Genomic DNA, 16,246 nt, shown 5'->3' with positions numbered 1-16,246 from the left:
ATATTTGAAATTCATTTTAAATAACCGACACAGCATTTTTGTTTGGGTTGCCCTTAGTCATTCTTTCCAGACTGTGGCTGACTAGTGTTAGCAGCCACCGCTCTTTACATTATCTACGAAATATTCATGGCATCACCTGAGACAGCCGTGAAGAGACAGGAGGAAGCCGACTGAGGCACTACAGGGAGACCTGTCAATATTAATATGCTCCCACTAAATAGCCTTAACCCACCCTTATCTGAAAGCCAGTACCGTGACAAAAAATGGCACACATCTCCCAATAGTTTACATACATTAGTGTGTGTCTGTCAATGACGTGCATTTGCATGCTGTGATGAGTGAGATGCAGCTCACGCTGCAGTAAGCAAGAGGAAATATCCAAGTGCCCTCAAGCATGCTTGTTGTGCGCACACGTCTGAAAGCCTTTGACAACTATGCTAATTGTCCGTCTCGGTCAAGGTCGCTCTGGTGAAGGGAGGTGAAGGCTATACAGGGATCTCAGGCCAGACGCATTGGCTTTTACTGGTTCAAAGGGACTTTAGGGTTCCGACAAAAAACAGATGGCGTAAACGCTGAGTGTCGGAAAGAGTTCAGCGCAATGACTATCACCATGTCGGACTGAGTCAAAGCTCGCTTGCAAATAAAGGCAGTTGTTTAAACCTGCCTTGAAAAACAGGTGGGCGTTGGATACAAGTGGTTTCTAACACTTTCCTGTGAGTCAGTGTTTATTTTCTTGGAGTTTTATTTTTTTCCAACACTGCAAGCGTGTGCATTTAAACGAATCATGGCCCACCGTTGACCTCTGGTGTACAAAAAGCTATTCACAAACACAATAAACTATTGACACATTGGAACTTATTTCACCATCCCATTATTTTGGTTCAAGCTTGAACTAGATTTCTTCACACTTGCACATTCTAACACTTAAGTCCTTAGCTCAGGTTTCTGCAGCTGTCCACTTGACAAACAGAAGGCAGTCTTTCATAACCCATTAAGAGGGACACATACCGGTACTTGCTCATAATCCATAACAGAATGCATGACTAAGTGAGTGAGTGTGCCCCTTAAAAACCATAACCAAGGTTGTATAATCATTATTATGTTGTTGGAAGCGGAACAGGAAGACAGATCAAATCAAGGATGATAATAGATCAATTGAGAGGATGTTACCGTTAAGGCAGGAGTTTACGAGTGAGCTTGTTTGTTCTCACCTTCTGAAAAATGCCATGGTGGATTGTGTTACACAGGCGAGGTATTCCGGGCTTTGTATTTGACTGGCAGTACCATGTGTGTATGTAAATGAAGACTGGACTCATGCTGTGAAAAGGATGGATAAATAAAAAATGAAGGCCAGGGAAAAGTGTGGTGTCTCATTTGATCAGCTCCGCTTGACAGAGGCCAACAGGCCGACAACTTTAAATTCAATCAGCAACCGGAGATGATGTTGCTGTCAGAAGGTAGAGCACAAGGGTGAGGCTGATGAGCAGCTGCGTTTTGTCAGCTCATGTGAAAATGCAAACCAAATGTAGGAGGACAGATGGACAGGATGCGAGCTAGTGGACCCGCACTAGATATCTGTAAGGATGCCTTAAGAGCACACATGGCTCTGACTAAAATGTAGGTTAAGGACACTCGAGGTGATTAGAGCAAGACGACGTGTGTTTCGCTCAGTGCAGGTTTTGCAGATTAAATAGCGAGCGCAAAAACCATCAAGTGTGTTTCTAAAGTCTTGCCAACGCATGCAACAGATTTCAAGAGTCCGTCTGCATGTTGCTCCATGGCGTCAGGCGAAACGACCAACAAACATGCTGACAAAGACGAGGCACAGCCCCGACGCCTTTGACGGACGCGTCTCGCCATGGAGACCCAATGACCAGGCAGGTCAAAAGGACGGAGGGGGGGCTGAACTCCTATTAGTGAACACAGAGGGGGATAATTACTCTGAATAACTCTCAACTGACAAGATTTGCTTACCCACCATTGAGAGCAAGATAAATTAACTCTCTCCCTCTCGCCAGAGGCTGGGGTAGGGGAGTCGGGGGAGGGTGGTCGGGATAAAACCAAACTCTGGTACAGTACATGTAGACCGCACTGCCCCTCCCCCATAGCTTATATTTACCACTACGCACGCAAAGTAGCATACACATGAGTGACCACTCCAGTAGAATTAGAGCCAGAGGGGGTCTTTAAAAGCCGCGTGGGGCTTTATCACCCGTTGAATATATGTTGGGGAAATATGAGAGCATTTGTCATAACACGGTCTGATCTATGTAAAGTGATCCATAGAGAGAAGCTGACCTGCACATCTTGACAAAGACAAATGAGTTGATGCAGTAAAACAAGCATGGTATACAAATTCATGCTGGAGGATTTATTACTGAAAGCTATTTTATGATATCAACAAAGGAACATCTAAATTGCAAGATGAAGATGATACAGTATTTAGTAAGTCGTCTTGCATGAAGCTGGAAGCTATTTTTTTTTTTTTTTTTCACAAATTTGAAGCCTCAATTTATATGATTACAGAGTTTTTTTTAAATTTTGTTTTGGCTGAGTTGATAACACTAACAGCACAAGACAAATTTATATATAAATTTACTGTACAGGGTCAACTGAAGGTTGACCAGTTTCCCAGAACAGATTCCGTTTGACTATGAAGGTTTCACTGGAATTGGTCTGGGTGGGCTTTTTAACAGGTTTACTATTTGCACATATTTACACTATGTGAATCGTAATGCACTTCACTGTTAAAAAGGGATTACACTCGTCTATAAACAAATGGGAGGGGAAAAGGTTCTAAATCTTCACCGTGCCATGTAACGCATGGATATGCTAATGCCACCAGAAAGAGTTGTTGACTAAAAATGTCGTGAGAGCTGGTCTTTCATCATGTCCGACATGTTTGCTGAGCTTTATTAACACACCGGATCATTTTTAATTACACCACATTAAATCTGCTGCTTTGACATTAGACAAGCTTTACAAAATGGATGAGTTTCTTTTGGCAACGACACAATTGAATTTATCGCTCCTTCAGTATGACAGATTGTTTGCAAATAGGTCTTTTTCATTGTAATCATGCTCCGCCACAAAAAATAGAAAGAAAATACTTGTCTAAATGTAGTGAGGAAAAGGAAAATGCAATATTCCAACTGGAGGTGCTTTAGTCCAAACTAGTACCAAAGGTAGCACCACAAGATGTGACCAGCTAGTTTATTTCTTCTAGACAATGATGTCTGGCTATGTTGTAAATTTAGGAAAGAGACGGAGTTTTGTGCCTGCTTCTGAAGGAGCCTTCACGACAATGACGCAAAAAATCCCAACTAAGCTAGAAGGTAAAAGCAACTCCATAATGTCCAGTCTAAAGACACGTGGGAAAAGAGCAATCCAGTAAAAAACATTATAAGCAACAAGAAACACATGCTCGCTGGCACTCGTATCCAGTTTCAATTGGGCAAAGAAGAGGAAGCCTCAAAGGAAAAGGCAACAAAGTGGAACCATTCCCTCAGCTTTTTAGCCGCTACCTACACTGCAACTTTTGTCTCGCGTTCCTGATCCAGAAAGTGGACGGACGCACATCCTTTTTGCCATCATGAAACCCTGTCAACTGGTAATTTTCACACAGGAAAAGCAGGCGCTTTCAATGTGTAACTTCAGAACCTGGCCTGAAATGGAACACTTACATTTGATGTTGAAGGAGGCGTTGGTGGAGCGGCGAAAATCTCCCGTGGCCGCGTTTTGTGCCTCACACTCAAAATTTCCTGCATCCAGTCGGCGATCCACAGTGATGAATTTGAGATTGCTTCCCTCTTGGTGGCGGCGCTCGCTGTTTTCCAATCGCTGGCCATTGTGTAGCCAGTTATAAGTGATGTCGGTCGGATCGCTGACCTCACAGCGGAGCATGGCGCTACGGCCATGCAGGGCATCCTGGGACTTGGGCTCCTTGGTGAACTGGATGGCAACAGCCTGGATGGATAAAACTGAGAGGAAGAAAGAGGGACAATAAATAACAGGAACAACTGACCTTGTGTGAGACATGACTAAACTACAACCGGCTACAGGGAGTGTTGTAATTGATGAGGCCGTGATTTTTCTATTCTAACACGTAGCTACACATACCCGCATACATGTACCAGTCGTGTGCCATCAGTGAGCCCTCAAATGCGACACCAAGTGTTCCAACTCACATCCTCGCGCAAACTTGAATCTTTCATGACGTATCTACGAGGGCTGTGAGATACATTATTTGCTGCTCTATTTAACCAGAGCTCATTGGAAGAATGAACCAAACATCTAAGAACACAATACAACCAGTCATTTTAATATACAACATGATTTTGTGGTTGTGGTGGATTTCTTTAATTTGAAAGAGAGTAAGTGAATTTTTGTGGGCACTTCACTAACATTTGCCAGATCAGCACAATACCGAAAGTTCAATGCGAGATCTAGTCCTGCTTTGACAAAGATAATGCTCAATTTGAGTTCCAAGTTTCACAAAATGTTTTTTTAGTGCTGTTGTGTATATTGCAGTGGTGTAAATTTTATTTAGCTACATATTAAAAACATTCCTCAGCATCAAGTCCAGTTGGTTTCACTATGTTTGAACTTTAGTAGTCATCTTTCTTCGTGTTCCAACACCTACCTCAAAGGACCTCTATAATCTTTCAAGGGAGTTCTCATCTGCGAGTTAGCATACCTGATGTCAACTTTGCTATCATAAGGAACGGTCCACTGCTAAGAGCTGATGAAGCGTACCACCAGCAGTGTGTGGGTGTTGAGTGTTATTGGAGGAGCGATGTGTCTGCACATATTGGAAAAATTGGAGCCAAGCCATGTGAGAAATATTTCAATCAAGTTAAAAGAGCTTTTTGCAGTCGATGCAATACCTCAATGTTTGACCCACACCACCCCTCAAAAATGTAGTGTCCTATTCCTCATCTGATGAACACGTAAACTAAAATCTGCAAGAAAACTGACAGTACTCGAGTAGAAACAGTAACATACCCATCCCTACTTGCCACAATGTTTGGGCATCCTGCCGCGTACAACTCTCTTAAGAGGCTATGAATTAGATTTGTGTAAAAATAGGACGAGCGAGCATCCTAACATGCAGTTCACATAACAACAACAAGGCCTCGATGCCAGGCATGCTGCTGAGTTGTGAGACAGCCAAGTTCCCCCAAGCTAAGCCGCATTGCCAAAGACTACAGTATGATATTCGGTGTGCCATTTTGAAAAGTAGCGCAAGAGCTGTGGAGTGACGTTTACGTCAAACTATTTGATGTCTGTGTGAGTGTGTTCCCGAGTGCACAAAGGGAATAACTTCCAGGAAAAGTCCCTGCAGAGACAGAGAGCACACAAAGATGAGGTGTTTACACCAACCGCACGATGAGTGACGAGAGGCGGAGGGTGATGAGGCACCGTCTATCACATCTGAGGACGTCTGCCGAGTTCACAGTGCTGCAGCTCGAACCAAGAAGGGCAGGTGCCATGACCTACATCTATGAAGCACATTGAAGCCCTGCCTGTCTCATAGGGACACCCACCAACACACTTTAAAAATAGATGCATAATATAATTGCATGTACAGAGGATCTCCCTTCTTTCTTTGCCTGTGCACCAGATTAAAATCTGTAATGTCGCTCATGCTTTCCCTGTGAGCACGTAAGGAATGCTCGGACTGAGTGCACAGAGGGACAAGACATACAAAGAGATAAGCAAGACAAACAACATCCTAACTTCTGAGGGAGCTTCAAAGTGTGGGGGGTTGAAAGGGAAAATTTGAGTGATAATGCGGGAACAAACCAGGATTATGACTACCAGACTTGTGAAAATGAGGTAGCATTGGAAAAATTGCGAAACAAAATTACAGATGTCATTCACACTAATCTTATAAATTGCAGATGTTGACGTTTAGTGTATAATTGACTCGGGGGGAAAGGGTTTTACTATTATTTAAATTTTCGATTAATCCGTCAATTATTTCCTCGCTTGATCCGATTTTATCTAAACGATGGCTGTCAGGTATGGCTGCATCTGAAGCAAGCAAGCAAGCAAGTCTTTAATGAGCATTCAAAGGGTGCAACGCTGCTGATCACAGCTCATTTGGGATTTGAGTAATAGCCACAGGGCAGAAAAATAATGTGTACAAGAACACGCTAAACATCATGAGTACATAAATACAATGCCTTTACAATTTTTACACAGAATCCAGTTGCTTGTGGAAAACTGACAGTCATAGTACCAAAGAATCAAAATACGTCATCGGGTGGTTGAGTTACAATTTCAGGATCCTTTCCAGACACTCCTTGTCGGCCACCCATGGAACGACTCCTCCCTTTGTTTCCCTAATCTGCTGCTATGGTGACCCAAAGCCCAGAAAATTAATGGATGGGAAAATTGGCTTTGCAACTACAAAAGCTGAGTGGGTACTCCTGGCTATTATAGGGATCGATATGCACTTTCCGGGAATTGTTTACAATAACACACTAATGCACCGGTGAGAGAAGCAAAGCAGGTCGTATGCAATATTAAGATCCAGTGCGATGAAAGTAACTGGCAACAAAGTGGAAGTAAGAAGTAGGTTAAAGACTGATGGCTGATGCTGAGCGGATAAAATGTCTACGCATTCAACTCTTCGATTCACTGCACCGATGACCCCATTAAGCTTGCTTTGGCTGACCACCGTATCAGGTGGAAGTCACCCTCAAGTCGACTTGGTGCATAAATTCACCGTACAAGAATCAGCATGAGTTAATACCGAGTTCAGTTCTGCCTGTTAGCAAACACTGACAGAAGTTGCTGACTTCACGTATCTGAAAAATTGCACAGCAGTGCAAAGAAAATCGAATAAAAAAAAAAAAAAAATCATTTGAAGAATCTAAGAGGATGAGTTTGCGTTAAAAGTCGTTTTGTCTCATACTCTCTCCATTATGGAGACGTTCGTAATAATGGTGCTTATGGTATTTGTTTTAACAAGGTACGGCACAGTGATATCAACAAAAATGCTGATATTAAAACCCATATCAAATATCAACAATATGTGGGTTATCTCAGTGTATCATGTCAAAACAAGGCGAGCTCATAGTTGTTTTCCAGTAACATGATGGTGGAACAGACTCTTGGTTTCATGGAAATCAGCCATGCTGATGCATTGACTGGCATTGCTGTGCTCAGATGTTTATCGCAAGGACATTACAGCCACCGACTGGCACACAATTTTAAAAGCCTAAAACATTAACCTACTGTTTACACTAGCGGCAGCATTGAATGGAATAAGCGCCATTGCTGTGCTCAGATGTTTATCTCAAGGACATTACAGACACCAACTGGCATACAATTCTAAAAGCCCAACACATTAGCCCACTGTTTACACTAGCGGCAGCAGTGTATACATCCTGTCAAGTACCAAGAATTTCAATCATTCCCAAAGATTTTCTGCCACTGATAACAATGAACGACCGCCAACAATGGTCAGGTTTACATTTGCAGACTATACTTCAACCAGCACAAGATCAATATCACCAGATAAAATGACAGGCGGTGGATCGTTCCTGAATACACGAACAAATGGGCAACCAGTTAACAAATACTAAGCATGAAAATAAGAAAAACATTTGACACGTTCACGTCAATATTCAATAAATCATGGATTTGACAAGTCATTCCCAGCTTGATTTGGAAGGAGAGGCAAGCATAATTGTTTTATGCCTATTAGGAGGCAGCACAGGGGGCTTTCACTGTGAGCACTGAATGGAAAAGCTCCTATCCATTTTTTTTCAGAATGCGCGGGAATGCTAATGCATACAGCTATGGGAACTATTCTCTCTTTAAAAGCATCTACTCCGGTTGCCGGAGTGCCAGGAGCAGCAGACAGGACAGTGAACAACACGGTCAAGGAAGGAAAAGAAACTGACTGCCCGTGGCCAATTAATTCTAACTGGAGCAGTGAATGATGGAGCCGTGCTCAACTGAATCAGTCAAGTGAAGACATGGTTATATTGTAATAGTCAGATATTTAGAAAGATCCAGAGTTGCTGCTGCACTGGAATGCAAAGTAAACACTATCATTTTAGTCAGTGGGGATGTAAAACGGAGCGAACCACAGAGATGAAAAAAATATATATTAAGGTGAAACTGCTTTGTATATAGATTTGGGGAAAATGAAAGCCATTTGATGCTTTGGAATGGTTCTATTGAAGTGCTTTTTATAACCACCAACCTGAAGCTAATACTATGGTTCCTTGCAAAGCTGAGTGTCAACATTGGCTTGGTACTTTCAGCAAGAACCTCACAAAGAAATCAGCAGAGCATGAAGCTGAAATGTAGCCCAAACAAAGAGGTCGGGCGTCCTTAGTTATCGTGACAGCGGAGATGTTTAACAGGAGACAATCAGACCAGGTACAACGTCTTTGTCAAACCATTGTAACCAAAATGACAGTTAGGTTCACGATAGACTTGTCTCATTATTGTCATTTGTGGGCTTTTGTCAACAAGGTTGAACTAAAACTTGCAAAACAGAGGGCACCATTAAATCCAACATAAACACTATTAAATTTGTGTACCAACCATGAAAATAATAAAGAGACATGATGAAAGAAAAGCAGGACATCTTCCAAAAAAGCAATTTTTCTTGAAAAAGCATTAGTCATGACCGTTAAATAAACATTGATTAGACAAGTCATTCTCTAAAAAAATTTAAAATTGCGGTGAATCTACAAAATCTAATAAATTACAATAAAGTCAAAATACCGCATTTAGAAAAATTACAATACATTAAAAATAATGTGCTTTTTTAAAGATGGTAGTACTGTTCTTCATTATTGCCACCGAATGAGCGGTAATAATTCATGTATATTTCAGTTGTACATGTTAATGGCTTAATTCTGATTGTCTAGAATCAACGTTTGACTTCAAATGGAGCGCACTACTTGGCTGTAAACGGAAGCAGCATTGTCGATTCAGTCTCAACTGGAGGTTGTGGTCTAAAGAAGAACATAACAGCTAAGGCCTACATCCACCTCCTATGAGACCACACCTCCGGGCAGTATTATTCCACTCAGTACAACTAGTTAATTAAATCCCAGTACATAATACGAGACAAGGGAAGAGCTAAGACTCGATAAATGGAATTCAACCTTGAACAATGAAATGCCTTAAAGAAAATGTATGAAAAGAATTCCCAGTTGCCTCAATCCAGATCGTCTGTACAAAGGTACCTGCTTGTACGATTTGAAATCAGCAGGAGACAATCCACTGGTCATAGAGGAAAATTCAACTGAAAGAGGCTAACTTTTTTCCCAGCATCACGGGTATGCATACGCGTTATCATTTTGCAATCCATGCTCATATTGTACTAGATAATTGCCCTGGGTAAAGTGATACGCTTTGGTGCAAAAAAAAAAAAAAGGCCAAGCTTATGTATTATGATGAAGCTTATAATGAATGAGAGCGCTTCCATTTTCTGCATGGTGTTCTCCTTTGTACCACTGACAGCAGGCGACAACCTCTGCACCAATGATCCCAATTCCCTTGCCTATTACCAGGCAACACTGGCATGGCAACCAGTATGCAAGATCTCCGGGTGGACCAAAGCCCATAGCATTTTGCTCTGCTCTTGCTTAGAAACCGTAATCTGTATGTGATCTACATTCTGAAACCTGATACTAACAGTCAAAAAGTCTTGTTTGCGAGTAGATTGATTTCTCATAAAAGCTTCTGAAGTTGACAAATGTATGTCAACCCTCCCACACTGTTTTCCAAAAGGACCCATCCATCCTACTAAATTTTAACATGCCTGCACTCCTCACTTTTACTAAAGAGGATGTGTTCCCACATGGTCTTCATTATAGAAAGAATAAAAAAAAAATACTGATGCAACAATGTGCAGAGGAAGTGGAACAGGCGTCAGTCATGAACACAATTACATTAGGAGACATCAAACTTAACTAGGTGACTAATACAGTTTTGCAACAATACACTAAGTGTAATAACGATAGATTTTTTTTTCAGTAATTACTTAAACACAGAAGATTGCGACCTCAACACAACGCTATGCTAGGCTATAAAATAGCGGAGGTGTCTGCCTATGTGACAGCTGGCTGCACATGATCCATTTCATAGCAAATATGAGCACACATAGCTCATCACGTCCTCCTACTGTGTCCGTCCCTCCACACCTGCCTTTATAACCGTCAAGATGAATGTCAAAGCGACATCTAAAATACAGTTCTACTGAGTCCGACCAGATTTCAACACCCACTCATAAGAGGCCAACTGTTGAAAAACACTCTGCCTAATTCTTTGCCATGTAGCCGTTGAATCCTGGAGACAAAGGCGGGGTCGTCAGGTTGAGGGGGCAAGTAGAACAAAGAAATGTGACGGCGATTTACAAAGAACAACCAAATAACAGCAGTGAATAACCTTTGTGACATGCAGAGAGGTGTTCCTCAAAGGAGCCATGGGTATTATTACCCAGGCTAGGCAAGCCTTCTGAAGCAGCCGCCATCCTGAGGCACTGCTTTTTTGCCGACAGTGAATTTGGAAGCAATTATTAGATTAGACTGGATTAGGTTTTGCTCAGGTGAGGAAGACTGGGCTGTGTTCCGTCTCAAAATTTTGGCACTAATCTGATAATGAGACTTTTTAGTGGGAACAAAGAAAAGAAAGGCTACTATTCCCCCTTGTCTGATATATATATATATTTTTTAACACACAAAGAGTCTACACAAACATGAAAGCCGTTTAAGTGCTCATACTATCATGCAAATGGCCTGAGCAAAATTTAACAGAGAATTTAGTGTAAAAAAATAATATATAAACCACAGTAATGTCAAACATCTGGGGGTCACGCTCTGCAATATTTCCAAGATTAGGAACCAATGGTTGAAGTCTGTAGTGGAACCGAGACAGTAAGCCATTTGCATCCAGGCTAAACACATAAGTCTGATAAATGTTATGGACCAAAGAGTCCACTTTTTGAGTGGGCGATTTAAGAATCAAAGCTGGCTGCAAGTTTAAATCTGTCTCGGTGGGATTTTGGACACAGTCTCAACAGTACAATATGGCTGATATCAAATATAGCAGAGGAAAGAAGTCTGGTACTTTTAAAAAGCATCCCATGAACTTGAAAGCGTTAGGCGGTCGATCAGTGGACAATCTGGGAAGTTTGATACAATTTGGAAATCTTTTTTTTTTTAATTGATGATGCAGTGTTTTGACACCAGTTTTAGCTGCTGATTGTGTGACTTCATGTTATTCATTCCTTATTACTGTTTTATATATCATTTAATAAATAAAAAAGTATCCAATGTAGTATAAGTATAATGTGGAGACAAATGTCTGCAATAGTTTAAACAAAGCTGGCCTTCACAACCCAATCGGTTTACAGCCATCTAGTTTGGCAATTTTTTTCCCTGTCATTATGGAACTTCATGAATGAAGTTTAATCTCTGGTTGTAGAAGCATATGGCTGAAAAGTTTTTGGCTGTTATCGCTACTCTGTTCACTGCAGGCGGTGGTGACTGATGCCTTCACCTACTTTAGTCGTGTCCAAGCGAAAGCTAACAAAGAATAAGATAACAAATGAGCCTCTTCCTCACAATGCCCTTGACACATGCACACACATTCCTGAAAGCCCTGCCATACACATAGTTGCCACCCTCTTTAGACCCTTAATTCGACTCAAATGTGAGCAGATGTTAATGTTGGCATGGGATAATGTGGCAAACTTGGCATCAAGGTTGTTCCCAGTCAGCTCTTTGGTGTTAGTACTTTGCTTGCAGAATTTTGACAACTATGAATAAAGAAGACGGAATAGACGAGTAATTGAATACATATTTAGTTATTTTGGACTACATATAGCCAAAAATGTGTCCTGTCAATGGAGTCTTGTTAATTTGAGTTAAAGAGCTTGTCAGAACAATAGTGCAATATTTTCTCTCGAGACAGCATGGTTTTAAATGAACTTGTAAAGCACACATATTAATGTTGATGTTATGGTTTTCATTGTCATCCAGATTTGTAGTCATCGCTGAAGTCTGACATGAAATAAAAATTGATGAATCAATAAAATGAAAAGTGGGTGAGAAGACATTTTCGTCTTTTGGACACAATATAGCCTAATTTGCCAGATTTTATCACTCTAAAAAGAACAATCTCGTTCCTGGAGTGTAAACAACACTGCAGAGATTACGCACACGTGCGATGACAAAACGTGTGAGGAAAGCATTTGTATTTTACATTTCAAACACCACTTTGATACCTTTGCATTTTATGGATGGCTCGGTGTGCTGCAGCGGGTTCTTCAACTTCTCTGATCATTTGAATAACAGTAGTGGGGCAGGATGTAGCAGACCCCCTAACGTGCCTTAGCAATTACCTTTGACAGCTATGTTTATATTAGCATACAGAGAGCGAGCGGCATGCACCCCACACAAGTGGGCAAAGTAAAAGAAAAGGACAAAACAGAAATATAAAAAAAAAAAAGGCAACACCATGAAATAAACGCTCAAGAAAACACATTGTTTTCTATTTTTATCCAAACACACTTAAATATTATTTAATGTTTTAAAGAAATACAGTCACCCTGCCTTATTCAATAACTATGGAGTAGACTACATTATCATCAACAAGCACTTATAGATTCCGTTACTTGGCAACATGGGCCACTTGTCGCGTTTCCGCCCACTCAGCTAGGAATGAACACCGCCAAGGTGATTACGTCGCTTCTCTGAACGGTTCAACTGCTCAACACTCGCCCTTCACACATTTTTAAAAATGATAGAAGTGAGGTAGCTGCAGTTGGACAAACTAAAACCACAATTATTCTTGGCATGTTTTTTTTTTTTTTTTTTTTTTAATCAGGGGTCTCTATACAGGAAATGGATTTCTACAGGAAGCTTAAAGCAGATGATATGTATCTAGTGGAGAAAAGCACAAGATAAAAACAGCCCGAGGCAGATATGAAAAGTATTTACATTTGAATTGATATGGCGGTGGGTTATATGAGGGTTGATGGGAGCAATACCCCTCATTAAGATCAACCAGACACTCTAATTTAGATGTATTTTCTCAGGCCTCAGGTCCACTGAGGATTCTCTGTTTGTAGTAGAGCACTACTGATTGTTTAGTGACAACTGAAATTTCAGCTCACCTGGTCACATTGAACACTTACACCACAGGTGTCAAACTCAAGGCCCGGGGGGCCAGATACGGCCCGCCACATCGTTTAATGTGGCCCGCAAAGACAAATTGTGCATCAAATTCGTGTGTCATTACTAGAATTGCAAATTGCCTTCACTTTTAATAATATCGTTAAATATTTGACCAGTTTTTACTCGTCTGATTTGAAAACGAGTTATTTGTCCGTTTGTTTTGTAGGTTTTACTGTGTATAATATGAGGTGCTCATACATTTATTTGGGTTGACAGTCATAATTGCCCTCCGAAAGAAGCTATGACAATGCGGCCCGCGAAAAAAATGAGTTTGACACCCATGACTTACAACCATGCCAAAAGTGCAATGAAATAAGTAACAAAGCAGCAGTCGGCAGGTTGGTTATCTAAGCAGACAAGTCTGCTCTTCCTTAAATAGGATTCATTGGTGCAGAGCGTTATTAGTGTTCTATGTACACAACTGTTTTTAAAGTTTGGGATCACACCAAACTTTTGAACGGTATCGTATGTGGAGTACTGAGTGGGATTTACACAAGGTCAAGTATCTGACATTAAACTGTTAGGAAAGTTCATTTGGAATATAATCTGTTGACTATTTTTTTAAAGGGGGAAAAATGTGAACCAGTCTGCACCCATTCAAAATCCACCAGCCTCCTAATCATTTTCCAGTAATTTGTGAAATGAGGACTGTATTGTAAAAGGATACATTCACACATCAACAACAACATAGTGACTTCCTGTCCTCGTAAATGTGGAGCGCACCGGAAAGCGTTGAAGCCTGACTGGCACAATGACCTCCCTCCGAGTATGCTGTCACTCACATTCTGGGAAGAGACCTCGCACTGCTGGAGATGCTGCAACCCCCACGAGACTTTGCGAAATGACACCTTTACAAGCTCACACACTCTGAGGCCACTAATTGGCTTGCCGTGACTATGTGTGAATACTAACTGGACGAGGGGGCAGCAGCTGTTGTTGTTATGGACAAATTCCCTCAAATGTGAAAGAACACGGAAAAAAAATGATGCAAAAAAAACATGTCACGGCAAAGAATGAAAGTGGATCTGAACAAAAAGGGTGGCAGGAGCAATGTTGATATTCTGAATGTCTTAACCATGAGACCTTTGCCACCATGAGAGATCTGGCCATCCTGCTCACCCTGTGAACCTCACCGACAGGCTCAGAACACACTGCTCCATTGCCTATATAATAGACACAGTGGCCTATTTATAAGGAGGATTAAGTAAAGAAAAAGTCAGCAGGAGGGCTTTTTATCTCTGCCAACACTTTCGGCCTCAGGGAAAGAGCCCATACATATTACAAAACAGCACATACTACTGTAGCCTGACGTGATCCGTGGCTCAACACGGAGCTCTCAGAGTTCAGCATGTGCAAAAAACAATGTTGGGAGGAGCTTGCATTTTGTGAAAGACGGCGGCAGAAAGTATAAATGCTCAAAGTAACATCATCCCAAATGTGGCTTCGGGGCACTGTGACATCATTGGCGCACTGAGATGATACACAGAGAAACTAGGAGTGCCAAGTTATTTTGTAACTCGGGTGCTAGAAGGTAAAGTAAATTACTCTGTCTTTTTTCAGAACTACTCTTTGTGTCCAGGGGATCAAGCAGTTTCATTTCGTATCAATTACTGGTCTGGCATCTGACTATTTTTATAGCTTGGCCTCCAAAAGGTGTCAATAAAACCCACCATGTTGAGACCGGCACCAGCAATAATTACTACTTAGCTATCAGTTCCAATTAAAAAAGCAGATGTGCACCATTCTACATCAATAGTGGAAACATGACCTCAGGCTGCAGACACACTATGACCAGAATGTTGCATTTCTCAGCAGATAATCATTGCTTTCATTGCAAAACAACATTAGATCAACTTATAGTGTAAAACAGGAGTATCAGCCAACTGATCTATCGACCCATCTGGTCTAGACCCTACTGCCAGACTAACAACCATACCGCTTATGTTCTACTTTTGATGGGATGGATGAGGCAATATGGGGAGTAACAAGTGGAGGAAAGCATAAACCCTTGAGCAAGGACTTTGACACATACGTAGGTACTTGTTTGTTTTCATCTAACACTTCAGACGGACCTATTGATCCAAATGCGCTTTGCAGCTTGAGGTCTAGACCTAGACATGCCCCTTTTAATGGCCACCGGGCTAACAATGTGAGGGGGATGTGAGCAGCATAACAAAGAGCTGGAAAAAAATGTACAGGAGAAGCCAGCGGATCACCAATTGTTTTGTAACGCAAGTGTTAAAATTAAGAAAAAGTTGCTTGCATCATAAGTGAAAGGCAATTAAAAAAAAAAAAAAAACACTCTGGGGGAATGGAATGCACCCTAAGTATATTCAATATGCCCCAACAGCGTCTTCCACCATTTCCATGGCAACCACAGAGAGACAGACATCTCCCTCCTGGGAGATTATGCCAAAGGTCAATTAAGGATAATTTATTTTTCTGGGGGAAGTGATGATCCTCCTATCTTCAAGTGGCCATTGGATGTAAAATTGAGACGGGTAAAAGCAAGAATTCCAGTGGACAGTTGCAACGACATAATAGTTTGGGAAAAATACTTAGCCTCAATCCCGGGCAAATGCATTGATGAAAGTGTTGGGGGAATTGACTTAACTCCCCCAAGCCAAGGCAGCAAACGAAGTCAGTCTTCAGATATTACTAAAACAGCAGCACTCATGTGCTTGTCCAAACAAAATCAAACACGGCCATATAGCTTACAATGCAATCCGTCAAACTCGGGAGATACTATACACCTAATTCAGGCAAATGACATTTACTGAAGAGTTATTTAGATGCTATCGGTGGCCCATGTCTTTTGTGCTAAGGGGATTAGCACCAGTGTGCCCCGAGCTGAAAGGCGCTTTTGTGCCTTCAATCTTTAGCGAGATGCTAGTGAGGTTCAGATGCCTGTGTGGAGGGTGTCAGTTATCAGGGATCCTGCCATGCCTTGCTAATCTCTGGCTCTGCAGAGCTCCTGAAACTATGCCAGCCTCCAGAATTTGCTCAAAGTAGGTGGACAATGATAGGTATTC

At 41.5% G+C, this 16,246-nt stretch overlaps 1 protein-coding gene across 1 annotated transcript in view; it reads right to left on the bottom strand.

Moving 5' to 3' along the window:
- The window catches only part of ptk7b (protein tyrosine kinase 7b), a 49,336-nt gene that overhangs the window by 14,757 nt on the left and 18,333 nt on the right, over window positions 1-16,246 (bottom strand). The window contains exon 3 of the mRNA XM_049736403.2: window positions 3,684-3,980. Coding sequence (XP_049592360.1) covers window positions 3,684-3,980 — 297 coding nt within the window. The remainder of the gene's footprint in view (window positions 1-3,683; window positions 3,981-16,246) is intronic.

Source organism: Syngnathus scovelli, chromosome 12 (assembly GCF_024217435.2).
Source record: "Syngnathus scovelli strain Florida chromosome 12, RoL_Ssco_1.2, whole genome shotgun sequence".
Taxonomy (NCBI): Eukaryota; Metazoa; Chordata; class Actinopteri; order Syngnathiformes; family Syngnathidae; genus Syngnathus; species Syngnathus scovelli.
This window is presented reverse-complemented; position numbering and strand designations above follow the sequence as displayed.